The sequence below is a fragment of the Pseudonaja textilis genome, chromosome 2 (genome assembly GCF_049901715.1).
Source record: "Pseudonaja textilis isolate UNSWEBS1 chromosome 2, rPseTex1.2, whole genome shotgun sequence".
NCBI classification, from domain to species: Eukaryota; Metazoa; Chordata; class Lepidosauria; order Squamata; family Elapidae; genus Pseudonaja; species Pseudonaja textilis.
The window spans coordinates 221,682,325-221,708,531 of NC_141991.1; the positions used below are offsets into that span (position 1 = coordinate 221,682,325).

The following is a 26,207-nucleotide window of genomic DNA, read 5'->3' on the forward strand; positions in this document are numbered from 1 at the left end:
TTTCACTCTATTTTTTTGGGGGGGGAGTTGTTTTTCTTAAACTTTCCATTCTTTCCCCCCCCTTCCTTTCCCCCCCCCACCTAAGATTACTTGTTCATTAAAGATGACTTCTTCTTTGTTGCAATCTTCTTGTTCTGCAGGCATTTGTTGTTGTTTCTCATAGTTCCAAATCTCCATTTCTAAAAACTGAAATACGAAGCCAAAAGAACCTCTCCCTTCTTGTGCATCTTCTTTGTACTTTTTAAGTTCCATTTTCAGTTCTTCTAAAAGTGAAGCCATTTGAAACAGTTTTAAACAACCACCTGATTGATTTTAGTCATTCAAATACAATAACCAAAAATCCAGAAATCATCAAGTAATCCAAATGGTCCCAAGTTATATCTTCTTATTTCTTTTTCCACTTTCTCTTCCTGGGGTTTTTGTTGAGGTATTTCAGTTAAAATGTATCTTTTGGAAATCTTGTTGAGATTTTGCTGTAAGTTCTTTTTAATTCCAGGCAGTCTCCTCCCTTCCAGATCCTGCCCTTTTATTTCTTTTTTCTCTCCTTTTCTGTTTTCAAAAGCTTTTGATTATCCAGAAATCTTTATTATCCCTTTGACTTTTTATTTTCAGCATTAAATGCCTATTAATGTCAAAGTGGATTTTTTTCCAATTTCTTGCTTGTCTCTTAGCTGTCAGTATAGGAAAAGGAGAAAAAAAAACAAATCTTTTCCCTTTTCTCTCTCCTTTGCAGCTTAAAAATCTTCTTAGGGAACAATGTTATTGTTTTTTTAATAGTTGCAATTCCAGGGTACCTTATTTGTTGCTTTTACTGTTTGACCCGGTCAACCAAAACTTTCTCTTCTTATCTTCCTCCTGCACATTCTTTTACGGTCAAGTTCTTCTTTGTGGTGGGCATTTCTGACTACCACTACAACTGCCTTCGGGAAAGGGAGTAATGGCCAGCTGGGGAGGAGAGATGCAGCTCTCCTCAACCCTGCAGGCAGTCTCCCCCTTCTTCACCACCTCTGCGGGGTGGCTTAGCCCCAAAACCAGCCAGCTCAGGGTGCTCCAGTGGCGAGCACGGATTGAAGCCTTGCAGAGACGAGGTTTTGGTCTGTCACTGAAGAAGCTCAAACTGGAAGTCCTAGTCCTCTTTTATTTTGTTGTGCCAGTGATGTAAATATAGTCCCAATTCAAGAGCAATTCAACAAATGTGTGTGTTGTCTTTTGATATGCACTTCTTTTTCCTTTTAATAGCTGAATTTAATCCATTTATATTTATCAAAATCAGTTTCTTTTCCTCTTCCATTATTATTTATACTTTATAGTTAGGATTTATTGCTCTTGTTGTTCTCTGTTCCCTTGGTTCTGTAATTATCATTTGGCCACCTACTGCTCCATCCTCCTTTCTTGTCTCCTCCCTTTGTTCCTTCTCCATTTCCTTTGCCATTTCTGCTCGCATTTTAGCCCCAACCATTTTTGAGCCACTGAGCATTCTTTCACTAGTAAACATACTCAAAACTTCATTAGGCTATAATCGTTTTCCAAAGACAGAATAACCAATTTCTAGTTCATGGGAGACATGCAACCAAAACCTCTTTTTTTCTGTCCAGAAACAGAAATCCCAGAGCTATTTATTACTGCAGGTTACCAACAAAGAAATTAACAACAGATTTATTGGCAATGGTATATAAATTAAAAATGGGCTTAATGCAGCTTTTTAAAAAAATCAGTTCAGTGCAACAAGTCACAATCCAAGCTACCTCCCACATGAAATGTCATTACATGTTATCACACCACCTACTGCAGTCTTCTACAGCTATAAAAACACATATAAAAGCAATACCTCTACACCAGTGCCAGGATTAAAACTCTTTCTCTTGGTTCATTCCAAGCTGGAAATGAGGCACACCATACAATCAATAGAAAGTTTTTTAAAAATGTTTATTTCAGTTGCTTTGAGTAGATTGCTACACCCACATCTCTTTGTTTCTCCTTTTATAAGGTTATGCAGTTTAGAAATTTAGCCAGTTATTCCCTTCATTGATTTTCCAAACCAGAAAATAACAGATTAGGTTTAAGAAAGAAAAAAAGATAAACAAAGAAGACAGAGGTGCAAAAAGGAAAAGAAGTAAAGAAAAGTAGTAAAAGAATGGCTTTCTTTGTTACAGATATGAATTTTTAAAAATACATCAAACTTTTACAAATGAAGGCAAATATACATGTCCCAGGATAATGTTGCAGGATCCAATCTGGGTTGGTCATTGGCTTGTAGAAAATTAGGTTTTATCTTGTAGAAAATTAGCACCCACCCCTTTTCTCGAAAAATGAACTATTTTAGGAAATATTTAAGGCACAATATTATATTTCCCTGGATGAGAAATGGAGAAACATGTTTTTTTAGAAGGAGAAAGAAGCGGCCACCTTTCTTAATAGCCCTCGGCAGATGTCAGCACTTAAGAGATAAAGAGCCTATTGAAAGAAGCCAAGTATCTAGGTAGCTCTATTCATAGACAAAGCAAATACTGCAGGCAGAAATCCATTCAAGACAGGATATTTTTTAAATTCCCTGCAGCAAGGTCTGCACAAAGGTAGGATTACCCCACCCCCAGCCACAATAGCAATTGCCCAACGTCTCTTCATTGCATCACCCTCAGAAACTTCAACCAACATTAGCTCAGACAAACACCTAGAATTTATATTTTGTGTATAGAGCCAGCTATGACCTCTACATAATCCCTACATGGCCCCATGGGAGTCTGACAATAGCCAATACAATACATGTTCTTGCACAGGAACAGGAAGTTCAAGTGCAAAGCCCAAGAGAAGTTGTAAAAAACCCCACTCTCAACTCCATGTTGTCAGCTGTACCAGCACCACAAACATGTGTCCTGTTCATCAATAAATGGACCCTCAATTTTGCCATTTCCATCAATTCTATCAGCTTCATCATTCATTCTTCCATTGTAGCTATTTGTAAATCATTCTACCTTTCTACATATAAAAGTCTCACTGCTGGTGTCATATATAAAAGCATGTTTCTCTTTGTTTTACCATTAAACTCAACTCTTTAGTTTCAATTTACATTCACTTTTAAAATCTTTTAGATCAAAGTACCTACTAGAGTCCAGTATTTTTTAACTTTTTTGCATGTCTACCAGCGATGGGGGAAAAAATGTACCTTTAGTTTGCTTACATTACCAACAAAAGTTTGAAACTCCCTTATACATTTTTCACTGTTTATCCAATATCTTATAAAAAAATGCATCATTTTATAAAAAATTATCTTTTAATTTAACCAATAATGACAAATGAAATGGAATGCATTACTTATTACAAAGGTTTACTTATTTTAGAGTGAAGGCAGATACCTCTTTCCATATTTTGTTTCTTTATCTAAAACCAAAGCAGAATTTTTCAAAATAGGCAGTTTATCTAAAATGGGTGTTTTTCTATGCATAAAATATATGTTTTCCTTTACATAGGTATGCCTGCGTTTTGGTACATTATATCTCTATCATTTCTAATGGAGAAGGCAGCTCTTTTACACTACTGTTGCCTATTTACTACCAACTCTACAATCTTTCAATGTATAAAACAATTTCAACAGTAACAACTTTGTACATTTTCTTCTAAAGAATTGCTGTACTGAAATTTGGACTTTGCCCACCTTGGTTTGACTATTTCTTGCACATTAATATTGTAATTTTGCATATATAAGAAATAATATTCCATTAGATTTTTTTTAAAAAAATTACTGCCACATGTTTGTTGTTTCAAAAAACTGGAAAGTAGATATAAAATCATAATCCCATACAGTGAATATATTTGGAATCATACTTTCCATCTGCATATAAATGTTGTCTATTATTAACCATATGGATTAATATAAATTTGTATCTAGAAAAGCCCATATACTCTGTTTCCTATTTGGAAAGAAGAGGCTGTCTATAATAGTTAAATCTTGAGCTATTTCAGATAAAAAATAAAAGAAAATATTCTCCCTGTTCACCATTTTAGTCATGTTTTCGTACCTTGTGGCTAGCATACAAATAGGGAAAATTTAAATTGTAAATTACATAGCAAAATTATTATTTGAAATAAAATAATTAATGTTTCTCCTTTTGTTAAACATAGTTAGGATCATCAATAATTTGTAGATTAATTATTGCAGAATTTCATAAAACATGCAACTGAGTGTGGGCTTTGCGCTGAGGCTGCTGTCTAAACATGCTAGTTGTTAAATAATTCATATCTCTCCATTAATAGAATTCTTAACAACTACCTTTGGGAGTAAAATAATAATGTAATAAGAATATTTAAGCCAAGCTAGTTTTCAATATGTCTAATTCTGTAAATTCTCAGAGGCAAAAAAAAAGGTTGTTTCCCAATGAAAACCATATGAGTTGATTGTCTAGAAAAATGTTGAGACTTTTGAAATATGTTCATTCAAAGAGATCTTTAAAATCCTTTCCCTTTTTGTTAAAAATACTATGCTTTCTGTTTAAATTCTATCAATGATAATTAGGATTAGTTTTATAATGTTTGCAACTTTATCCTCCTCCTCCTCCTTCTTCTTCCTCCTCCTCTTCCTCCTCCTCCTCCTCATCATCATCATTGAAAAAGACTTTGAAAGGTCTTCTAGTTCAACCCCTCCTGCTCAAGCAGGAGATCCTATACCAGTGATGGCTAATCTTTTCAGCACCAAGTGCCCAAAGCACGTGCATGCATCCCTCTAAAATGCAATGCACAGGTGTGATCCGCACATGTGCAAACAAACCAGTGACCCTTGCACATGCAAGCATGACCCTGCGTGTGCTTCCCACCCCCACGTATGTGCGTCAGTGAACCAGCTGGCCAGCAGGTGGTGCACGCACGCATGTGCGGCAGAGCTGAGCTGGGATGACGGCTCGCATGCCCAGAGAGAGGGTTCAGTGTGCCACGGTCATGTACCATTCCAGACAAGTGGCTGTTCAATCCCTTCTTAAAGGCCTCATGAAGCAGCAAAACCCCTGAAAGCAAGCTGTTCTACTGGTTGATTGTTCTCACTGTCAGGAAATTTCTCCTTAGCTCTAGTTTGCTTCTCTCTTTGGTTAGTTTCCATTCATTATTTCTTGTTTTGCTTTCTGATGCTTTGGAAAATAAGCCCCTCTTCTTTGTGGCAGCCCCTCAAATATTAGAACACTGCTTCTCTGTCCACTCACTGATGTTATATTTTATATCAATTCCCTTTTTATTCTTCTTTTCATTTATTTGTTTGATCTTTATTTTTTTAAAATGTCTAGCTGTATAGTGTAGCACCATTCTCATATTTGATTTTGTAAGCCAGCCACAGTTACTGTGGATCCAGGAAATTATAGATCTATCAGCCTGACATCAATACCTGGGAAGATTCTGGAAAAGAGAATCAAGCAATAAATCTGCAAATACCTAGAGGTGTTATTTATTTAATTTCCTGACAGTGAGAACAATCAACCAGTGGAATGGCATCTATCTAGAGACAAGTATGCAATAGGGTCCCCTAAGGCTCTATCTTAGGCCCAGTACTTTTCAATTTTTTATCAATTATTTAGTTGAAGGGATAGATGGGAAACTCATCACATTTGCAGATGATGCCAAGCTGGCAGGAATAGCCAACAACCCAGAAGATAGACTTAAGATTCAGAAGGATCTTGACACATTTGAACACTGGTCCCTAACTAACAAAATGAAATTCAGTGATGAAAACAGTAAGGTTCTACATTTAGGCAAGAAAAACCAAATTCACAAGTATAGTATAGGTGGTACCTGGCTCAACAGTAGTAACTGTGAGAAGGATCTTGGCGTCCTAGTGGTGAATCACTTAAATATGAGCCAGCAGTGTGCTGCAGCTGCCAAAAAAGCCAATGCACTCCTAGGTTGCATTAACAGAAAGGTAGAATCAAGATCACCTGAAGTTTAATACAGATTTATAATACTTTGGTAAGGCCACACTTGGAATACTGCATCCAGTTTTGGTTATCACAATGTAAAAAAGATGTTGAGGCTCTAGAAAGAGTACAGAGAAGAGCAACAAAGATGATTAGGAGACTGGAGGCTAAAAGATGTGAAGGATGATTGCAGGAAGTGGGTTTGCCTAGTTTAATGAAAAGAAAGTATTGGTAACATGATAGCAGCATTCCAATACCTAAGGGGCTGTCACAAGGGGTCAATTCATTCTCCAAACATCTGAAGGTAGAACAAGAAGCAATGGATGGAAACTAATCAAGGAGAAAAGCAACCTAGAATTAAGGTGACATTTTCTGACAATTAAAACAATTAATCAGTGGAACAACTTGCCTCCAGAAGTAGTGCGTGCTTCAATACTGTTTTAAGAAGGGATTGGCCAGCTATTTGTATGAAATGATATAGGATTTCCTGCCTGAACAGGGGTTGGACTGGAAGATCTCAATGGTCCCTTCCAACTCTATGGTTGCTGCTGATGATGTTGTTATTCATAAATCAGCATCTATTTATTCTTTTCTTTGATTGTGATAGAATATAACTATAGCAGGCACTGATCTATTTTCCATGACTGTAACAGTTAGAAAGATCTTTGTCTCCTGCACACACACACAGCACATGTAGAAGCTTATTAGAGATTCTCTTTAGAGATTCTAGGGAAAAGAGAATTAATTTACACAGTTTGAAATATTTCATCTCAGTTGCAACATGTGAGATATTATTCAAGTACTGTCTCCACACAAAAAGTGAGATCTAACCCCGAAAAGGGGAGCTGAAATTTGAAGAAAGAAAATAGGAGAAATTTTCAGTTAATGTTTCATCCAGACATCTTCCAAAAGCAGAATGACTGGAATGGGACCAGAATTGAGGGCCAGATGGTGCTAATGGAACAGCATGGTTCTATATATAATTGCTCCTGCTGTAGAAAAAGTTGAACAAGTTAACTGAAATGAAAGATAAAGAATCACAACTACTAGCTGCTCAGTTGCAGTTTTGTTTCATTTCTGACATAGAAGGAAAAATGATCTACCTTTTCCTCTACTTACAGTATATCACAGTCAAAACTCTGTTAGTGCCCTGTATTTAGACAGAGCAGGTTTAGTGTTTAAGGTTTCGTGTATATTTTGAACTTCTACACGTCAGGTATTTGCTGGTTGCTAAAATAAATTGTTCACCAGACTAACAGGTTTCCTGTGATTCCCAAATCCCAGGGCCCAAATTACAAATCAAATTTGAATAATCTGGGTGGCTGCCAGCTGCACCTCTAATGTTAAGCTCAGCAACTGTGGAAGGAAGACAAGTTTTCTTTCCTTTAAAGTTAATTGTTCCTTTTAAGGACACACATTTTAGAATTATGTTATGTTATTGTCATGTTATGATGTAAGGAATCACAGTGAATATGAATATAGGTAGAAGACAGACAGACAGACAGACAATAGTTTTTCATGTTCTATCATGTCTAATTCTCAGTGGCTGCAGTTTCCTTGGCATAATTTTTCAAAAGTGGTCTGCCATTGCCTCTTTCCTAGGGCTGAGGTAAAAGGACTAGTTCAAAGTCAATGTTTGCAGAGAACCTGGGAAAATTTAAATTACTGAAAATGATTGCTTTGACTTCATTGCTTCAACAGTTCTAGTAATACAAGTAAGAATTGAATTAATTAAATAAGAGGTGAAAACTTTTTGCATTTTTAAAAATTGCACATTTCATTATTTCTTCCTCCTACAGAATATCTGCAGTTTACTGAAATTTATATAATGTAAATCAAGATAGTCATTAAGACATTTCCCTTATTTGCTGAAGTTCTAGCCTAGAAGTTCCTGATCTGTTTTTATATAATTTATTAATTTATAAAACCTATTTTTAGCTGCCTCATTTTGAAATGACTCTTACAGATGTTGTTTTGTCTGCAAGAAACTAGGCATTTTGAGGTTAGCTTCCCTCCCTACTAACCATTCCCATTGCTTTTCACTCTCCTCCCATGCCCCATTTAAAATTACAGATATTGTTTTCCTCTTCCAACCTGTTTCGAATGGACAGAAAGAAGCATTTCATAGTAACAGTGATTGTGGTGATTGTCGGACATCCACAGTTAGGAACGGGGTAAAGTTCACATAGAAAGGTCAAAGCTTTGGTTGCCCAGTTGCAGTCTCCATCTTGAATGTTTGTCTCTTCCCCAGAGATATCTCTGAAAATTATATTTCACTAGAGATGCATTGACATTTTTTTGCTGTATTGCTTCTACTCATCTTTTTCATTGATCTGAAAGAAACAGTTAATAAGTGATTATTATTTTTCCGCATTTAGTTACTTTATTTGTTAAGCAATTGAAATGAGAAAACATTTCTTTTATAAAATACCAAGAAATGTAATGGGATTATGGTCTGAAAACAAAATCCAGATTTAAAGTTAGATTGGTTTATTGTGAGATTTTGTCACTTACAGAAGTAGAGCAGATGATTTAAATACATTTCATTATTCAAAATCCTCAGTACATTTTCAGTCTTTTCTATAGCTTAGCTCTGATGCTAATAATAACAATGCTGAAGAAAAAACAGCAGAAAAGAAAGAAGAATCATGATTGATGGGTGGCACAGGAGAGTTATATTCAATGATTAACAGTTTATACTCAACTCAAGTGACGTTTTTTATTAGACTGCCATAAGTTGCCCATCAGAGCAGCTCGAATGGTTCATAAGATTTAGCAAGGGGAGAAGAGGATGTTTCTCAGTAAAACTGCAACTACTCATGTGCTAAGTAGAGTGGCTACATCAGTCAATCAGTCAATCAAATTCTCAGATGAATTGTTGCCCTGATTCTCATGAGACTCATAACTTTACTTTCAAGATATATCTATTTAATTATTTTCAAGAATTTTCACCCAGGAGATTGAAATGTCTGGTCATGTAGGTTGAAAATTGAAATATAATGCAACATAATGTATAATATGTGCCATTTTCATATGGAATATTAGATATTGTATTCCTACTTTATTGTGAACACCTTCACAGTGAATAGATTCATCCTCAGTTTATTTGAGTATTTTATTCTATATTTAAAGGAGAAAGTAACTTATATAATGGAAGAAGTTAATAAATAGGCTATCAAATACACAGTTAATGCAGACACCAGTAAATTAGTTCAGTTGGAATTGTGCTCTGATAAAAACCCCATTTATTTCAATAAGACCAGAGATGTAAATTTTCCTGGAGGAACTGAGTTCTTTCCTATAATTGTTATGCAATAGAACTTACTGAACAATTGAGTTTCATCCTTCAGTTTTTTAATATACTGCATATGGACATTTGTCAGGAAAATGAAATTCTAGTCTACAGTCTTGCATAGTTTTATCATAATGATTGCCAAGAAAAAAAGAGGACGGAAATCTTCCACTGAATGAACTGAAATCTGTTTGCTTAATGCCTATGTAGCCTTTATTCCACAAACAGCTGGAAACTACATCAAGCCTTATCCAAATCACAATTTCTTTAAAACAGCTATACTGTAAGAATTGATCCTTTCATATATTTAGAGAGATGCAAAAGGATCCTGTATGTTATACTTTATTAAAATAAATGTGAACAGATCAAAGTGGTCTTTTGCTTTTCCCATTTTTCTTCTCTCTATTTTCTTTGATTTTCTGTTCTGATATTCAAATGCTTATTAAAACAGACCCCCTTTGCCCCATTCAAATGCTTATTTTCTATGAAGAACATTTTTGACATTTTTGGAAAATGAACTCCTGGATTCATTAAGCAGCTCTTCCAAGTTCCACCCCCATATGATTTGTGCAGTAATGTCATTCCATTATATATTGCAGAGAATTAATAAGGAAGTTACTCAGAAATTATTGTTTATTGATCAGGGTATGTCAGTTGCCTACATTTTCTATTAACTTCACTGGTAGGCAGAGAAGATTAAAACAATTACAATTGAAATCTAAACCCTATTTGAAATCCTTATGAAATCCTCATTTAAAAAAAAGAGCAGAATTGTCTTTTTCATTAAGATAGGTGTAAAGGTTAGTGAATTTAATCCTGGCAGTAAATAAATTTCAACTAATATTTTAAAATACTTTGTTTAACTAACAATCTAATATATTCTTTTATTGGGAATCATAAATCAAACATACCATAAATATTGGTCAATATGAAATATACATTATGAATGTTTTCACTTCACAAGAGAAATATAACATCATTTATAACAGTATTTTTAATTAACCAATGTGTATGAATATTTATTTTTCTATTCCACAAAGCTAGTTATTATTTTACTTCCACTGACTAGTTGTTCCAAAATACAATACCAATCACAATTATTGGTCTATTGAATTTCTGTCTATAATCAACCATACTTTTACTGGATCATCCTGAAAAAAAACTGGAAAGAATATAAATATACCTTAAGGGTTGTTGTTTTTTTTCCACTTAAAGAAGATTCCTTCAATATAGATTTTTTTTTCACTGATTCAAGATGCTCTTATTAGTGACTGAAAAGTCATTGGATTTATTTAAAAAATGTAAACACTGTCAGATGAAGTTTTCATACTGGAACATATCACAAAACAGTTCTGCTAATCGCAGAGGTAGATGGATTAATGCACAAGCGTGCAGGACAAAAACATGCATTTATTACACAGAAAGAAAGATTTAACTCCTTGTATCTTAACTGAATTATCTATTTTTCAAAGGAGTTTAATTGTTTCTTAGACTGATTAATATAGTTTTAGCAGTGGAAGTCATCACAAAAAACAGGCCTTAGGAAATGTATGTATATTCTCCAAGCTGTGAACTTGACTTTGTTCTGTGTTATCCTTGCGTCCATAAGAATATGCACAGGAAAATGGAAACATGCTAGAAGAAATTATTGTTCTTTAGGATGTGACATTCTCAGATAACAGATGACAGATAATCAGAGTTGGAAGGGACCTTGTAGGTCATTTAGTCCAACTCCCCGCCCAAGTGGGAGACCCTACACCATTTCTGACAAATGGTAGTCCAATCTCTTCTTGAAAGACTCAAGTGATGGCGCTCCCACAACTTCCCAGGGCAAGCTGTTCCATTGGTTGATTGTCAGAAAGTTTCTCCTTATTTCCAGGTTAAATCTCTCCTTGTTCAGTTTCCATCCATTATTCCTTGTCTGGTCTACAGGTGTTTTAGAAAATAGCTTGATCCCTTCCTCCCTGTGGCAGCCCCTCAAATATTGGAAGACTGCTATCATGTCTTCCCTGGTCCTTCTCTTTACTAGACTAGCCAAGCCCATTTCCTGCAACCATTGATTGTATGTTTTAGCCTCCAGTCCCCTAATCACCCTGGTTGCTCTTCTCTGTACTTTTTCTAGAGTTTCAACATCTTTTTTATAATGTGGTGAACAAAACTGGATGCAGTACTCTAGGTGTGGTCTTACGAAGGCTTTATAGAATGGTATTAGTACCTCACTTGATCTCGATTGTATCCCTCTGTTTATGCAACTTAGGATTGCATTAGCTTTTTTGGCTGCTGCTGCACACTGATGGCTCATATTTAGCTGATTGTCCACTAAGACTCCAAGATCCCTCTCATAGTTACTGCTATTGAGCCTGGTTTCACCCAGTCTGTATGTGTACTTTTGATTTTTCTTGCCTAATTGTAGGGCTTTACTTTTCTCTACATTGAATTTCATTTTATTATATACAGCCCAGTGTTGTAGTCTGTCAAAATCTATCTGGATTGTGAGCCTATCTTCTTGGGTGTTAGCTATTCCTGCCGGCTTAGTATTATCTGCAAATTTGATAAGTTCCCCTTCTATTCCCTTATCTAAGTCATTAGTGAAGATATTGAAGAGTACTGGGCCTAAGACAGAACCCTGTGGCACCCCACTGCTTACTTCCCTCCATGTAGATTTAGACCCATTAAGGACTACTCATTGAGTATGGTTTGTCAGCCAGTTGCGAATCCATCTAGTCGTGGTACTATCTATTCTACTTTTTTCTAGCTTACTAAAGTAGGTTGTGGTCTACTTTGTCAAATGCCTTGCTGAAATCTAAATATATTATGTCCACAGTATTTTGCTGGTCTACTAATTTAGTCACTGTGTTGAAGAATGAAATAAGATTGGTTTGGCATGATCTGTTTTTAACAAACCCGTGCTGACTGCTAATTATTACTTTACTTGTTTCTAGATGTTGGCAGATCTGTTTTTATATTATCTTTTCCAGTATCTTCCCCAGTATTGATGTTAGGCTGATTAGTCTGTAGTTTCCTGGGTCTTTTGTTTCCCTTTTTTGAAGATGGGAACCACTTCTGCTCTTTTCCAGTCCTCTGGTAGTTCCCCGGAGCTCCAGGATTTTTGAAAGATATGGTGCAGTGGTTGTGAGATGACCTCTGCCAGCTCCTTTAAAACTCTGGGATATAATCCATCAGGCCCTGGTGATTTGTGTTCATCAAGATCAGACAGGTGTTCTCTTACTATTTTTTTTGCTTATTTTAACTTTTATTTCTGGTCTGGTTTTTTTTATAAAAGTTTTATTTAAATTTTCACAAAACGTATAAATACAAATAAAATATCTTTTTTTTAGAACAGCGTGACCCCGGGTTATCACTTCTCCATGCAGACATAAACTCAATACATATTATTTTTTACATTCTAATCCATATCTTATAATTATTTTCACAATTTTTTCAATAACTTTTCCCTTTCTTTACTTCCTATAGCCTTATTTTAAATTATCTCATTCCTTTCTTAATTCAGTTACATATCTTTTTCTAATTTTAAAAATCTTTCTAATCAATGTTTTTATACTTTTGTCTGTCCTGTTACAGTTTCATATTATCTTTTCTCATAAAACAAATTTTCCCCTGTAATTACTAGACTGGAGTGTAACACCTTTGTATCTTTTTTCAAATCTTGTTCTAAAATTTAAGTTACACATTTACAGTCATAACATTTATTTTTTAACCTCTATTTTATAACACATACCTATTTTCAATCAAATTTTGCTTGGTATATTCCCTTAAAAATACACACTAAATTCTTAAAAGAAATATATATATATACATGTATATATATCTGTGTATATATATATAACAATAGTAAATTATTCTATTTAAATTATTCTATTTAAGTACAGCTCTGCCATTAATATTAATAACAATTTTTTTACATTTCTATTTCTTTTAACAAGCATTACCTCATAATATCAGTTGTCTTTCACTTTAATCATCTATATTTCATATTTTACTTATTACTGTCTTTAAATAAAAAGCAAAACAATAGTTATTAACAGTAGTCAATAAAATTATTATTATTATTCAAATTTATCTTCTCAACTGATAAAAATCTTCCATGTTTCTTTTAGTTTTTTTTAAACTTTCTTTTTAAATCATTAAGAGCCTTATTCTCTTTACAAACTAATATTCCATTACACATCAATACAATTTTTTTCTATCACTTTAATCATTTAAACATATTTTCTAACCCTTTTCTATTTCTATTATAACAATGCTATCCCATGCACCCTTGTAGAATCCTCTCCTTAAGTTAAATTTTAACCATTGTCTCTGTGTCTTTTAAATAGGTTTATACCTTTAATTCTTGTACACTTTTCCTGTACCTTCATATCTTGTTTCTGTCTTTTGTAGCTTCTTTTCCTTTCCCCCTTCCCTCTCTCCTTCTCCATCCCCTTGGTCATTAAAGATGGCTTCTTCTTTATCCCGCCCTTCTTGTTCTGCCAGTGTTTCTTGTTGTTTTTCATAGTTCAAAATCTCCATTTCTAAAAATTGAAATACGAAGCCAAAAGATCCTCTTCCATCTTGTGCTTCTTCATTTTTTTCTTTAAGTCTCGTTTTTAACTCTTCAAGGACTGATGCCATTTTAAAAAATTTTAAACAACCCCCAATTGATTTTATTTTGTTTCATTAGGATCCACCATCCAAAATTCCAGTAATCATCCAATAATCCAAAACTGTTTCTTGCTTTTTTTCTCACTTTCTCTTTCCAGAGGCTTTGTTATCTTGTAACAAAGTTTCAGCTACAATGTATCTTTTCCAAGCCTTGTTAAAATACCACTATCAATTTTTTTAAGTTCCAAGTAGTCCCTTCATTTTCCAGATTCCACCCTCTTGTTTCCTTTTTCCTCCTCTGCTTTCTTTCTTTTTTAAAGAAAATTTTTAAATTATCCAAGAATTTTTATCCCTTTGACACTTTATTTTCAGCTAGAAATAACATATTAATATCAAAGTGGATTAGTATCAATTTCTTATTCGAATCTCTTCTTCTTAACATTCCAAGTCAATTAAAACTGTCAATATGAGTGGGAAAAAAGCTATTTCTTTTTCCTTTCCCTTTTTCCGCTTAAAATCTTTTTTAGGAATAGTATTAGTCTTTAAAATTCAGGTCCCAGGTACCTTAAATAGATGTTCTCCATTCAACCCGGTCAGTCAAACTTTCTCCTTTAAACTTCCTCCTGCACAATCTTGTCCAGTCAGGTTCTTCTTTGAGGTGGCCATTTCTGATCACCACTGCAACCGCCTTTGGGAAAGTGAGTAATGGCCAGCCAAGGTGGAGAGATGCGACTCTCCTCAACCCCGCTGATGGGTCCCCCTTCTTCACCACCTCTACAGGGTGGCTTCAGCCCCAAATCTGGGCGGCTCAGGGTGCACCAGCGGCAAGCACAGATCAAAACCGTGCACGATCACGGATTTCAGTCTGTCACTGAAGAAGCCCGAACCGGAAGTCCTGGTCTTTTGTAGTTATGTTTTTGGTGGATTGAGCTATAGTTTCTTTTTGCATGAAGACGGATGCAAAGAATGAGTTAAGCAGTTCTGCTTTCTCTCTGTTGCCTGTTACTTCCTTGCCATCTTCTCTCTTTAGTGGACTGACTGTTTCTTTCATTATTTTCTTGTTATTTATATGTTGGAAGAAACTTTTTTTATTATCTTTGACTTTTGTTGCAAGTCTTTGTTCATTATGAGCCTTTGCTACCCTGATTCTTTACAGATTCTGGCTATCTGCTGATATTCTGCCTTAGTTGTATGTCCTTCTTTCTCTTTTTTGTACTTGTCCTTTTTTTCTTTCAATTTGCCAGAAAGATCTTTGTGCAGCCATGCTGGTTTCTTCTTGGATTTCTTGTTTTTATTTCTCAGTAGTATTGTGCTGGTCTGGGCTTCTATGATCATACTTTTTAGAGTTTCCCAAGATTCTTGAGTTGTTTTTTCCTTTAGGATTTTCATCCATGGAATCTTTCCCAAGTTCTCTCTGAGTTTATTGAAATCAACTCTTTTAAAATCCAAGATTCTGGTGTTATTATGTTCTGTTGCTTGTGTTTGTATTATGTTGAATTCTAGTATGACATGGTCCATCTCACCCAAGGTTCCTGAAGTTTCAACTCCCTCTATCACTTCTTCTCTGTTTGTAAGAATTAAGTCCAGTATGGCTGTCCCTCTAGTTTCATCCTCTACCTTTTGTCACCTAGGTTGGTTAGGACCTAATTTGATTTCTCACTTGGTGCAGAATTAGTTTTTCAAATGACATCAGGATAATTGAAGTCAACCATTACTATTGTTGTGTGTTTCCTGAATATATTTGTTAGTTGGCTGGCAAAAAGGACATCTATTTTTTCTGCTTGATTGGGTAGCCTATAATATACACCTATGGCCATGTCATTCTTTTTTTTTTTTATATTGACCCATATGCATTCTAGGAGGTTTTCATCTTTGGTTTCATACATTTCTGTAGCAATATAGTGGTCCTTTACATACAATGCAACTCCACCTCCTCTTTTATGGGATATGTTTTTTTTTTAAAATAGGTGGAATCCTTCTACCAGTATGTTCCAGTCGTGGGGTCATCCCACCAAGTTTCTGTTATTCCAACTATATCATATTTACCTTCATGTATTCATAGTTCGAGTTCACTTTGTTTGTTCCCCAGACTTTGGGCATTTGTATAGAGGCACTAGAGATCTTTATGTCTGACACTGTGTTTACTGTCTACATAACCTGTATTGTGCCTGCCTGCCCCTACTTTCTTGCCACATGTTTGATTAATTCACATGTTATGGCACTTACTATTAAATGCTTGGTTTTGGTTGGCATCAAGGTTGATAATGTTACCTGCACGAACATCTAGTTTGCATGCACTGGTATCCTTATTAGTTTTAGGTTGCTGGGGACAGAAATGTTCTGTATCCATTAATTCTCTGACCCCAATGTTCAGTTTAAATGTTTATCCAGGAAATCTGTGAATTTAATGCCAAGTAACTCAGTCCCTTTCTTTTGTACAATTTTTCATTGGACCAGCTGCAGACATCATGACTAATAATACCAAAGCCTTCCCTTTTATACCACTCATAAATTAACTGAGTGTCACAAGTGGATTGGTTGAACTTTAGTTTATTTATATGAGCAATAGCAACAGCAAATGAAGTACAATGCTGATTATTTCATTGATGATGCCTGATTATAATTTCAGATAAACCTACAACGAAAAATGAGAATCACTGGAGTTATCACACAAGGTGCCAAGAGAATTGGAAGCCCAGAATACATTAAGTCATATAAAATTGCATATAGCAATGATGGTAAATTATGGACCACATACAAAGTGAAAGGCACCACTGAAGATATGGTAAGTCAAGTTCATAAATATAAAAGTAATATTATATAATATAAAATATATTATTTTATATTTATCCCTTTCAATAGCATAACATATATAACAGACATTTCTGCCTTCAGATTTTATTATGTGATAAACTACAATTTTATGGGTTTTTAAAATATTTATTTGGTCTTTTATTGGATTGTTATTCAATCTGAATATCAACTGATTCTGACTGTGAGCAGCTCACAATGTATTACCATAATTATCCAGTACAACAACAATCAATGGTGTATGGTCACAGCATACAGAGAGAAACAAAAATAACATAATCACACCCAAATCGGAGCCTACCCATCTCAACCCAAGTTCTGATAGAACAATCAGGTCTTCAAGGCTTTATAGAATGCCCATAGGGTGTGGGCTATTGGACAACAATCTGTTATATTTTTGTTTCATCTCATGTGTGACTTACAAGTTACTGAGTAAACTCATTGTAAAAGTAAGAATGCATTTTAAAATGTAATTTTACCTATATGAAGTATACCCAATGTATTTCACTCTTAAGAGCAAGAGACGAATACAGTGTCATCCATTCCTGTCCTGAAGCAAGAACAGAGAACAGTATATTAAAAAAATATTATTAAACACAAAGGTGTTTGAAGGTAGAAATTGCAACTAAACACAGGGTCAAACTATATAGTTTGTTTTAAAGCTATTGTCACAGAATAGATTCTATAAGGCAAAAATTAATTTAAAAATCCAAACAGGTAGCCTTTAGTTCATTTGACTTGGTAAAAGATCATATGGACCGTCATGACAACCTTGGTAGATAGCCAAGACTTGAAACATGTATAGAGACATACAAGTGGGGTAGGATACAGGAAGTAAAAAAAAAACAGACACTCCAGCCCTTCCCTGTATTGCCACATATATATTTTTATAGAACACTGACACCTACTGGCTGTTCTACCACAAGACGTTTTGTTGCTATGGAATGTGGGTCCAAAACTGCTTGACCAGTGATTGTGCTGAGATAATAAAGCTTCCATTTGGGATCTAAATAGTGTTTTGCTTAGTAAAATATAATATAGATAGGTGTATCAAGCCTAGTGAAGGCAAGGCTCAACATATACTCATGTACAAGCATGGAGGAAGAGTATAGTTACAGTAAGCAGTGAGAAATAGTGGTCTATCTTTTACCAAAAGCTTCATATATATTTCTAGTATGGCAATGAGACTAGGTGATATTAGTGGTTGATATTGCCTACTCCTACATCTAACAAATAATATTGAGAGACATGGTTTGGTAAACTAGTATGAGAATAACATAAAGAGCTCTTTGGTAGGAGACAAGTGAAGGACAGTTTTGAAAGCATACTGTAGTTCCAATCAAGAATATATGTTTTGATAGCTAACCATTTTTAACATATAGTTTATTATGTTAAGTTTATTTAACATATAGTTTATTATTTAAACATTGTCAAATTAAGTAATGGTACTAACTGAATATAAATTTTTATTGGTAGGTATTAATCAAAATAGTTGGATGCAAGAATAATAGGGAGAAGTCTTGTTCAAAGATTTACATTCTAAATCAAACACCAGTAGAAGTCGGCACACTCTTTGAAAGCAATATTTTAAAATATTTTGGAGGGAAAATGAACCGCCATACTTGAAGCAACTACAAATTCTTCTGGCTAACATGGCGGCTTTAGATGTGACTTCTGTTGTGTTCCTGTATATATCCAAATGTAGTCTGAAAGAGAAATGGCTGGGGATGTGAATGTATATACATGCACACATTTGGGGGCAACATCTAAAGAAGCTAAGTGAGTTGGGAGAGGAACAAAACTGTACAGAAAGCACTTCAAAAAGAGTTGCTTCATACATTACTAAACATTCCAAAGTATTTCTTCTGAAGAATTTGTAAAATCCTGATATATGTGACACCTCTAAGTGGCTTTCCATTGAATTGTTCAGACAGAGAGATACTGAGTGGCCCAAAGTCAACCAGCTGACTTCATATGTAAGGCAGACTCACAGTCTTCCTGTTTCTAACTACTATTCCAAACTGATTCTCCCTTGATGACATAGGGACAGGATATCTGTGAAATCACCTGTGTCCAGTAACCTTTTATCCATCCCATATGATTTGACAAGATTGATATGTTTCAAGTCCCATCAACAAAACAATGTCTGACATCTCACCATGTCAGGTGCTCTTCTCTGTCATCATGTCTGGCCTTTGGGTTTGAATTCTGCCTGAGGATTGTAGAGTCATGATTCTGTGTTTTTTTAGGAAGTCCCTAAAACCCTGACTCTTGCATGAGACACTGAAATGGGGCAATGGTGAAGTTGTTGGAACATTTGCATTTTAAACTTTTATCTAATTAGTTGTTTTATCTTTTAGTGCATTGTTAATTTGTATTTCTTACCCCTCTTGAAAGCCACTTTGAGTCACTAGTAATCTGGACACCTAAATTAAATTAATAAATTAACAATTACTCATCAGTATTTGTATGTTACATCTGTCATATGTAACTAAAACCAATTATGTGTTGTTGCAGGTGTTCCATGGAAATGTGGATAATAATACACCTTATGCAAATTCTTTCACCCCGCCAATAAAATCTCAGTATATACGATTGTATCCTCAAGTCTGTAGAAGGCATTGTACTTTGCGAATGGAACTGCTTGGCTGTGAATTATCAGGTCAGTATTCTTAGATGTTTCTTTGTATTATTTTAAATATCCTGGTGTCTTATTATGAATTTATGTATGTCTATATAAATGTGTCAAAAACCCAGGGATGGGTTTCTACCGGTTCTGTCCACCTCTGTAGAACCGGTAGCTCTGAAGAGCAGTGTCTGCTGATATTTTTGCCCACTCACCCACCCGGGCTCTTACCTGATCTTTATTTCCTGATTTTTCAACTTCAGCTGCCAAACGAGGCACAGAAAAGCAAGAAAAGAGGGCTGTTTCAAAGGCTGCTTCTCTTCAGGCAGCTGCTGCTGCTGATTTATAGGCACATGGCTCATAGCCCGCAGGGAAGCTCATAAATCCCAAACTGGTAGTTAACCCTATCATATCCCACCAATATCTTTTCATCATTTATTTATAATTTATAACAGATAACAGATAAAACATATATTCTTAAACTTTATTTTACAAGTAATATTTCCTGGACTCAATGAAATAGCAGTAATTTGATTTTATTTGATTTATTTGATTTATAACAGATAAATATTTTTATAATTCTTCAATTTATCTGTTATTCTGCTACTGGAGCACATTGTTCCTATTCCCCTCCTCGCGTACTTTATCATCTTATTTCAGAGAACTAACTCTGAAGTGATCATATTTGTTTTAATGCAAAAAATACACTCAAATTTAAAATTAAACTTAAAGCAATAAAATAAGAAAGATTGAATATTACCTCCAGAAAGAGCCAGTTTGATGTAGTGTTTAAGGCCTCAGGCTAGAAACTGGGAGACTGTGAGTGCTAGTTCTGCCTTAGGCACTAGGTGAAACTGGGTGACCTTAGGCCAGTTCCTTTCTCTCAGCCATAGGAATGAGGTAATGGCAAACCACATCTGAAAAACCTCATTGCAGGGACTTGTCCAGGAATTGGGCACAATTGAACAGAAGAGAAAATAAAATACAGCCAGCATTGGACATGAAATGAAAACAAATGATTTGGCATTTATGTCATAGTTTTCTGCTAATATATGTTGGTCTAGGAAGCTAATAAGAATTAAAAACAAATTTAGGGAGTTAATTAAAATGTAATTAAAAGAATCATTTTGTTTATAAAACAAAACAAAATATTCAACAATTGCTTTTGATGAGATTTGATTTGATTTTGCTTTCTTGTGTTGTGACAAAATCCTCAGTAAAACTATGTACTTTTAATAAACATGTGCATTTAAATTCTGACGTTGTATGCATTATTACACAATGTCAGAATTTACAGGTTAATAGCAATAACACTTAGACATATGCCGCTTTATAGTGCCTTACTCTCTAAGCAGTTCCCAGAGCCAGCATATTGCTCCCAACAAATTTGGGTTCTCACTTTACCAACTTCAGAAGGATGGAAGGCTGAGTCAACCTTGAGCCTGGTGAGATACGATTGGCCAAATTGCAGGCAGCTGGCTGTCAGCAGAAGTAGCTTTCTGACCTAATAAACCTAATCACTTATTTGTTTTCAAGGATCTTCTTTAATTTTCTTTAGGTTGTTCTGAACCTTTGGGGATGAAATCGGGACATATACAGGATTATCAGATCACTGCTTCCAGTATCTTCAGAACACTCAACATGGATATGTTCACGTGGGAACCCAGAAAAGCTCGACTAGACAAACAAGGCAAAGTTAATGCCTGGACATCAGGGCACAGTGACCAATCTCAGTGGCTACAGGTGATAATTTTGGCTTTTTATAAAAAAGCAACAGATTAGATTGATATTAAGGATGCAGATAAATGTAGAATTTATTATTTTTAAAAAAATATATATGAGCAATATATACAAAACCATCAGGTTTTCTATTTTCCTGTCTTTCTCTGCACTTTATCTGATGTAAAAGGATTCCAGCCTTCAATGGAATGAAAATGAAGTTCTATTTATTATTTATTTAAATGTATTGACTGCCCAATTCCAGGGAACTCTGAGTACAAGCATACTGAGTACAAGCGTACTGAGCATACAAAACTAGGCAAATATATATAAAAAATATAAAAACTAAAAGTGAAAAGCACTGGATTGTGGAGACAGATCTAAAATAATGTAATGTAGAGAAAAAACCTAGTACAAGACCTATTTTTAAAGCTTGCCTTAGGAGAGCTAAGCTGTCATTAACTCTCAGGGATGTTCCAGAAAGTAGGGCTGCAATAGACAATGTAGATTTCCTAGGTCCCACAAGACAGCACTGTTTCATGGAGGGGACCCAGTCTGCTAGAACATACTAGATGGCCAGAAACAGTTGGAGATAAGTAGTCTTTCAAATAGGTGGGTCTTGTGCCATACAGAGGCTTATAGGTAATAACTAGCACCAGATGAGACACAATCTCTATGTCCTCCAGTTTATTATAAGTGTCTAAACTGAAATCCAATTCTTTATTTGCATTTCCATAGATTTGCTATCCATATGGAGGCAGTTATGTGAATAAATTTCTGTAAATCTGGGTACTTAAATTTAATTTGAGTAAGTGTATAATCAACTTGATTGTGCTATTAGAACTCTATCTGAAATGAGCTGAATAAAAGATGCCATCTGGAAAGTTTTTCTAGCTGATTGGCTGGCTGTGTCATATCATGTCAAAGCTATGGAAACATAGATTCTGATTTTAATTAAATATTTTTTTTGAAACACATGTACCAGATCAGATTTACTGAAGCAAATTGAATTATTCAAGTGGAAATTCACAAGAGCCTTAGAACTGTAATTTACTATTTGTCAAAGAGATTGACTACTTGGATTTGATTAACAAGTTTAAAAAAAAACACCAAAAAAACCTTATTCCATTTCCATATTATGGCAACCTGATGTTATTTACTTGTTTATTTTTGATATCAAATTCTTTCATTAGACTGGGTGATAAGGCTCTAGATCCGTATTTCTCTACCATGTTTGGTTCTAGTAAGATTGATGCAGAACAGTGAACCTATTAAGAAGCTGTTCGCATTGCTTGTTTTCAGAGACAGGATGATTTACAAAAGTTCCTGTATAGGCTAATATATAAAAGTGCAACAAATCACCATACAGAAGGCTATTTGACAGGTCACTGTTAAATTTACATATTAGAAACATTGTACATGGCAGTGATTTGAATCTGCTGTCAGGAGAGGAAAGGATGCTCAGCATGAAGTCTAACTGCACCAGAAATGTGCCCTGCAATAATCTCACATATAAATTATGACTTATTAATTTATTTTATTTTTTGTGGTTACTAAGCATTTCAATGGTATGATTACTGCCTTCACTTTGAGCTTAGTAGGGAGAAAAGGGGCGGAGGGGAGAGAAGAACTAGCAATGCCATGGTGTGTTTATTATCGCACATGGTGTGTTTAGATTCACACAAGTCATTGCCCTACAGATAACCAGGATGCTCCTGAACCAAATGAAAAGAGGCTGCTCATCTGCCTAGAGGCTACCTTGTTTGGTCAATTGTGAAATGAAATCTATAGAAGAAAGTGGTAGCTACATTGCACCTAGGCTAAAAACAAAGTGTGGGAGAAATGAAAGAAACTGGTTCTGACTTGGAAAGCCATAAATAATTTGGCTGTAGCGAAGAAAAATCTTTTGCTGCCACCATTCATTGGCTTCACCTGAGAAAATTCGGCTTTAGCTGTTCTGAGCTCATCTTTCAGCAATTAGGAGTCAAACCTTTTGAAAGCTATTTCCCTTCTTTAAAATGTGTTTCCTGCTGAGTTGAGATGGTCTTTGCTTAACAACTGGTTGCTTAAAGTCTGTAGAAATTCTCAGTGATCCAGATTATGGTTGTTCCAAAGGTGCTTTTTTCAGGAGGCAACTGGACTTTGGTTTTTTCCTTTGAAGATGTTTCACTTCTCATCTTAGAAACTTCTTCATCTTTGGCAGAATAGTGGGAATGGAAGGATTTATATTCCTTTCAGACAGCTGGTCATTTGCATCCTTTTAGAGGGTTCTGTCCTTAGGATCATCTGAATAGTGCTCCTAGTTCCTGTAGTCTGCAATTCCCCCCCACGGAAATACATTCCTACTCCCACACCATTCAAAGGGTGTTCATCCCAAATTACATAGCTAAAAGTCTGCTTCAAAGAGCCTCTAAAACATGGATGTCAAACTTGATCATGTCACATGATGTATCACCATGTGTCATAATGATTTTTGTCTTTATGAAGCCAGGGTGGGCATGGCCTGCGTGTGGCCCATCTGGCCCATCTGGCCCATGGGCTGCTAGTTTGACACCCTTCTCTAAAAGGATGCAAATGACCAGATGTCTTCAAGGAATATAAATCTTTCCATTCCCTACCATCCAGTCAGAGCTGAAGAAACTTCTTGGTTGACAAGTGAAACTTCTTCAAAAGAAAAAACAAGAAAGTCCAGTTGCCCCTTGAAAAAGCATCTTTGAGACAACTAGTTGCTTAATTTTAATGGTTCCTCTAAATGTTACTTATGGCACAGTCCCAGAGTACCAACATCTACACACACACACACACACACACACACACACACACACACACACACACCATGGTCACATGACCATATTTCAGGCACTTAGCAATTAGTTTATCTTTATGACTGATAGCAGCATTCTATAGTCATGTGACTGCAATTTATGATGTTCTTTGGCTGGTTTCCAGCCTTGTTGGCTAGTTTCTATAAAAAAAAAAAATACAGCCATATGAATTTCATTGATTTGCTTAATAGCCAGCACAGTTACTTAATGACTGCAGCATTTGCCTAATGACAGCAAGAAAAAAAGACATAGAATTGAGTCGGCCCATGTCGATCATTTGACTTATGACTGACATGATTCATGATTCATGATGGTAATTCTGGGTTCCATTATGCTTATACTCTCTTCATCATTTTTTAAAAACAATAAATACCAAAGGCTTTTGACTTTGGCTGCCAAGAGTTTTTAGAAGAATGTTGAAACCCCTAGACAAAATAGTGCCTTCTATAGAAATGCTGAAAGATACGTTTCATTTTTGTTGACTTTGCTGAACTCTGAAACAAAACTTATGCAAGATTATAGAATTAGTACACTAGTTTCATGTGAATTGTTCCATGATAGGTGACACTATTGGTGCAGATAGGCAGGGAGTTGCAATAATAGCTCTTATCAATTCACCTAGAATTATTGCTTGTGTTTCAAATGCTCCTCTGTTGCGAACCTGATTATGTATATAAATTGATTCCTTTTGCATTCAGAGTCTCCTGGCAGCCTAAGAAAAATTATGCCCATTTTTCTTCTGCTTCAAAAGTATATAAAAGCTGTCTAGGGCAGGATATGCCTATTGAAAATGAATGATCATTTGCAATTCATAAAGTATTTGATGTAGACTCAGAAATCTTTGACAATGTATTTTTATTGTTTGTTTTTGAAGATGAAGTTAGTAACTGCTAGGCCTGTGAAAATTATGCTTTCAAAGTTCTCCAGTATAGAATTGTAGCAAGACATTGTTTCTGTTCTATAGCTCCCTAAGACTGTAGAAGTCAGCCAAAATTAATGGGATTGTGTACATGCACAGCCATCATTGTGCATGACATTTCTTCAATGAGCATCCATGTCTGTATATACACACAAATACATACCCATGCATACAGTGCGAAAGATCTTTTAAACTGTTTTGTCACATGACACAACTGCTTTAACACATCAAGGAAAGGATTATTTCTCATACCTACATCTAATGTCCTTCTTAATGTCCAAGAGAAAGGCTCCTCTGCTATTGTACCTGCACTCTGGAATATCTTGCCCGCATCCCATGAGACGTTAGCCCCAACCCTCCTCTCCTTTCATAAGGGCTTCAAGACCTGGCTCTGCTAGTTAGCTTGGGGGCCCAATGGGGGAGCAACACAGTAGAGGTCATTGATTGAGTAACAATACATCCCACCTCTTCCCACCCTCCCCCTGCCCTCCCCACCTGTAATAAGTTTTTAAGGATTTTTATGGTTATAAAATTACATATACACACACACATATATACACACACCACCCTGTGGTAAGATAAAAGGCAAATAAAATAATAAAATAAAACAAATAAGCTTAAACTTGCTTTGAAGTAGAATAACAAGCAAAAGAGTACCATCTCTGATTCTATCACCTCCTTTTTGTATTGATATTGGAATACTAGCTGTACTAGGGATCTTGATTGCATAAAGTTTCTAATTGTTAGGGCAATGTAGCTGCTGGTTCTTAGATTATATTTTCATTTCAGATTTTCGCCAGAAAGAGAGCAGGACTATGATTTATTCCAAATGAATACTCCTGGTTGAGTTTCTTATTCTCACAAGCTAGATAGGCAAATCTTATCCCATTGGCAGTATTATCAGAATGTGTGCCTGAATTAGAAGATATTAGTAAGATTGTGTGGTCTGGCTGGAGGATCCTCATTATAAGACTGCCTACTTTCTCTTGACAATTCATCATCCAAATCTTCTGCAATGTGATTTAAAAGGTGTGAAAGAAGTTAATTTTCAAAGCATGTGGAAGAAAAAAAGAGTTCTATGTCTGATTCTATCACCTCCTTTTTGTACTGATATTGGAATACTAGCTGTACTAGGTGTCTTGATTGCATAAAGTTTCTAATTGTTAGGGCAATGTAGCTGCTGGTTCTTAGATTATATTTTCATTTCAGATTTTCGCCAGAAAGAGAGCAGGACTATGATTTATTCCAAGTGAATACTCCTGGTTGAGTTTCTTATTCTCACAAGCTAGATAGGCAAATCTTATCCCATTGGCAGTATTATCAGAATGTGTGCCTGAATTAGAAGATATTAGTAAGATTGTGTGGTCTGGCTGGAGGATCCTCATTATAAGACTGCCTACTTTCTCTTGACAATTCATCATCCAAATCTTCTGCAATGTGATTTAAAAGGTGTGAAAGAAGTTAATTTTCAAAGCATGTGGAAGAAAAAAAGAGTTCTATGTCTGATTCTATCACCTCCTTT

General features: G+C 35.3%; 1 protein-coding gene across 2 annotated transcripts in view; it reads left to right on the forward strand.

Annotated features, from left to right (window-relative positions):
* Positions 1-26,207, forward strand: part of EDIL3 (EGF like and discoidin domains 3) — a 232,803-nt gene that overhangs the window by 165,669 nt on the left and 40,927 nt on the right. For both annotated transcript variants that reach the window (XM_087927083.1, XM_087927082.1), the window contains 3 exons: positions 16,415-16,570; positions 19,114-19,258; positions 20,781-20,965. In XM_087927083.1, coding sequence (XP_087783209.1) covers positions 16,415-16,570; positions 19,114-19,258; positions 20,781-20,965 — 486 coding nt within the window. The remainder of the gene's footprint in view (positions 1-16,414; positions 16,571-19,113; positions 19,259-20,780; positions 20,966-26,207) is intronic.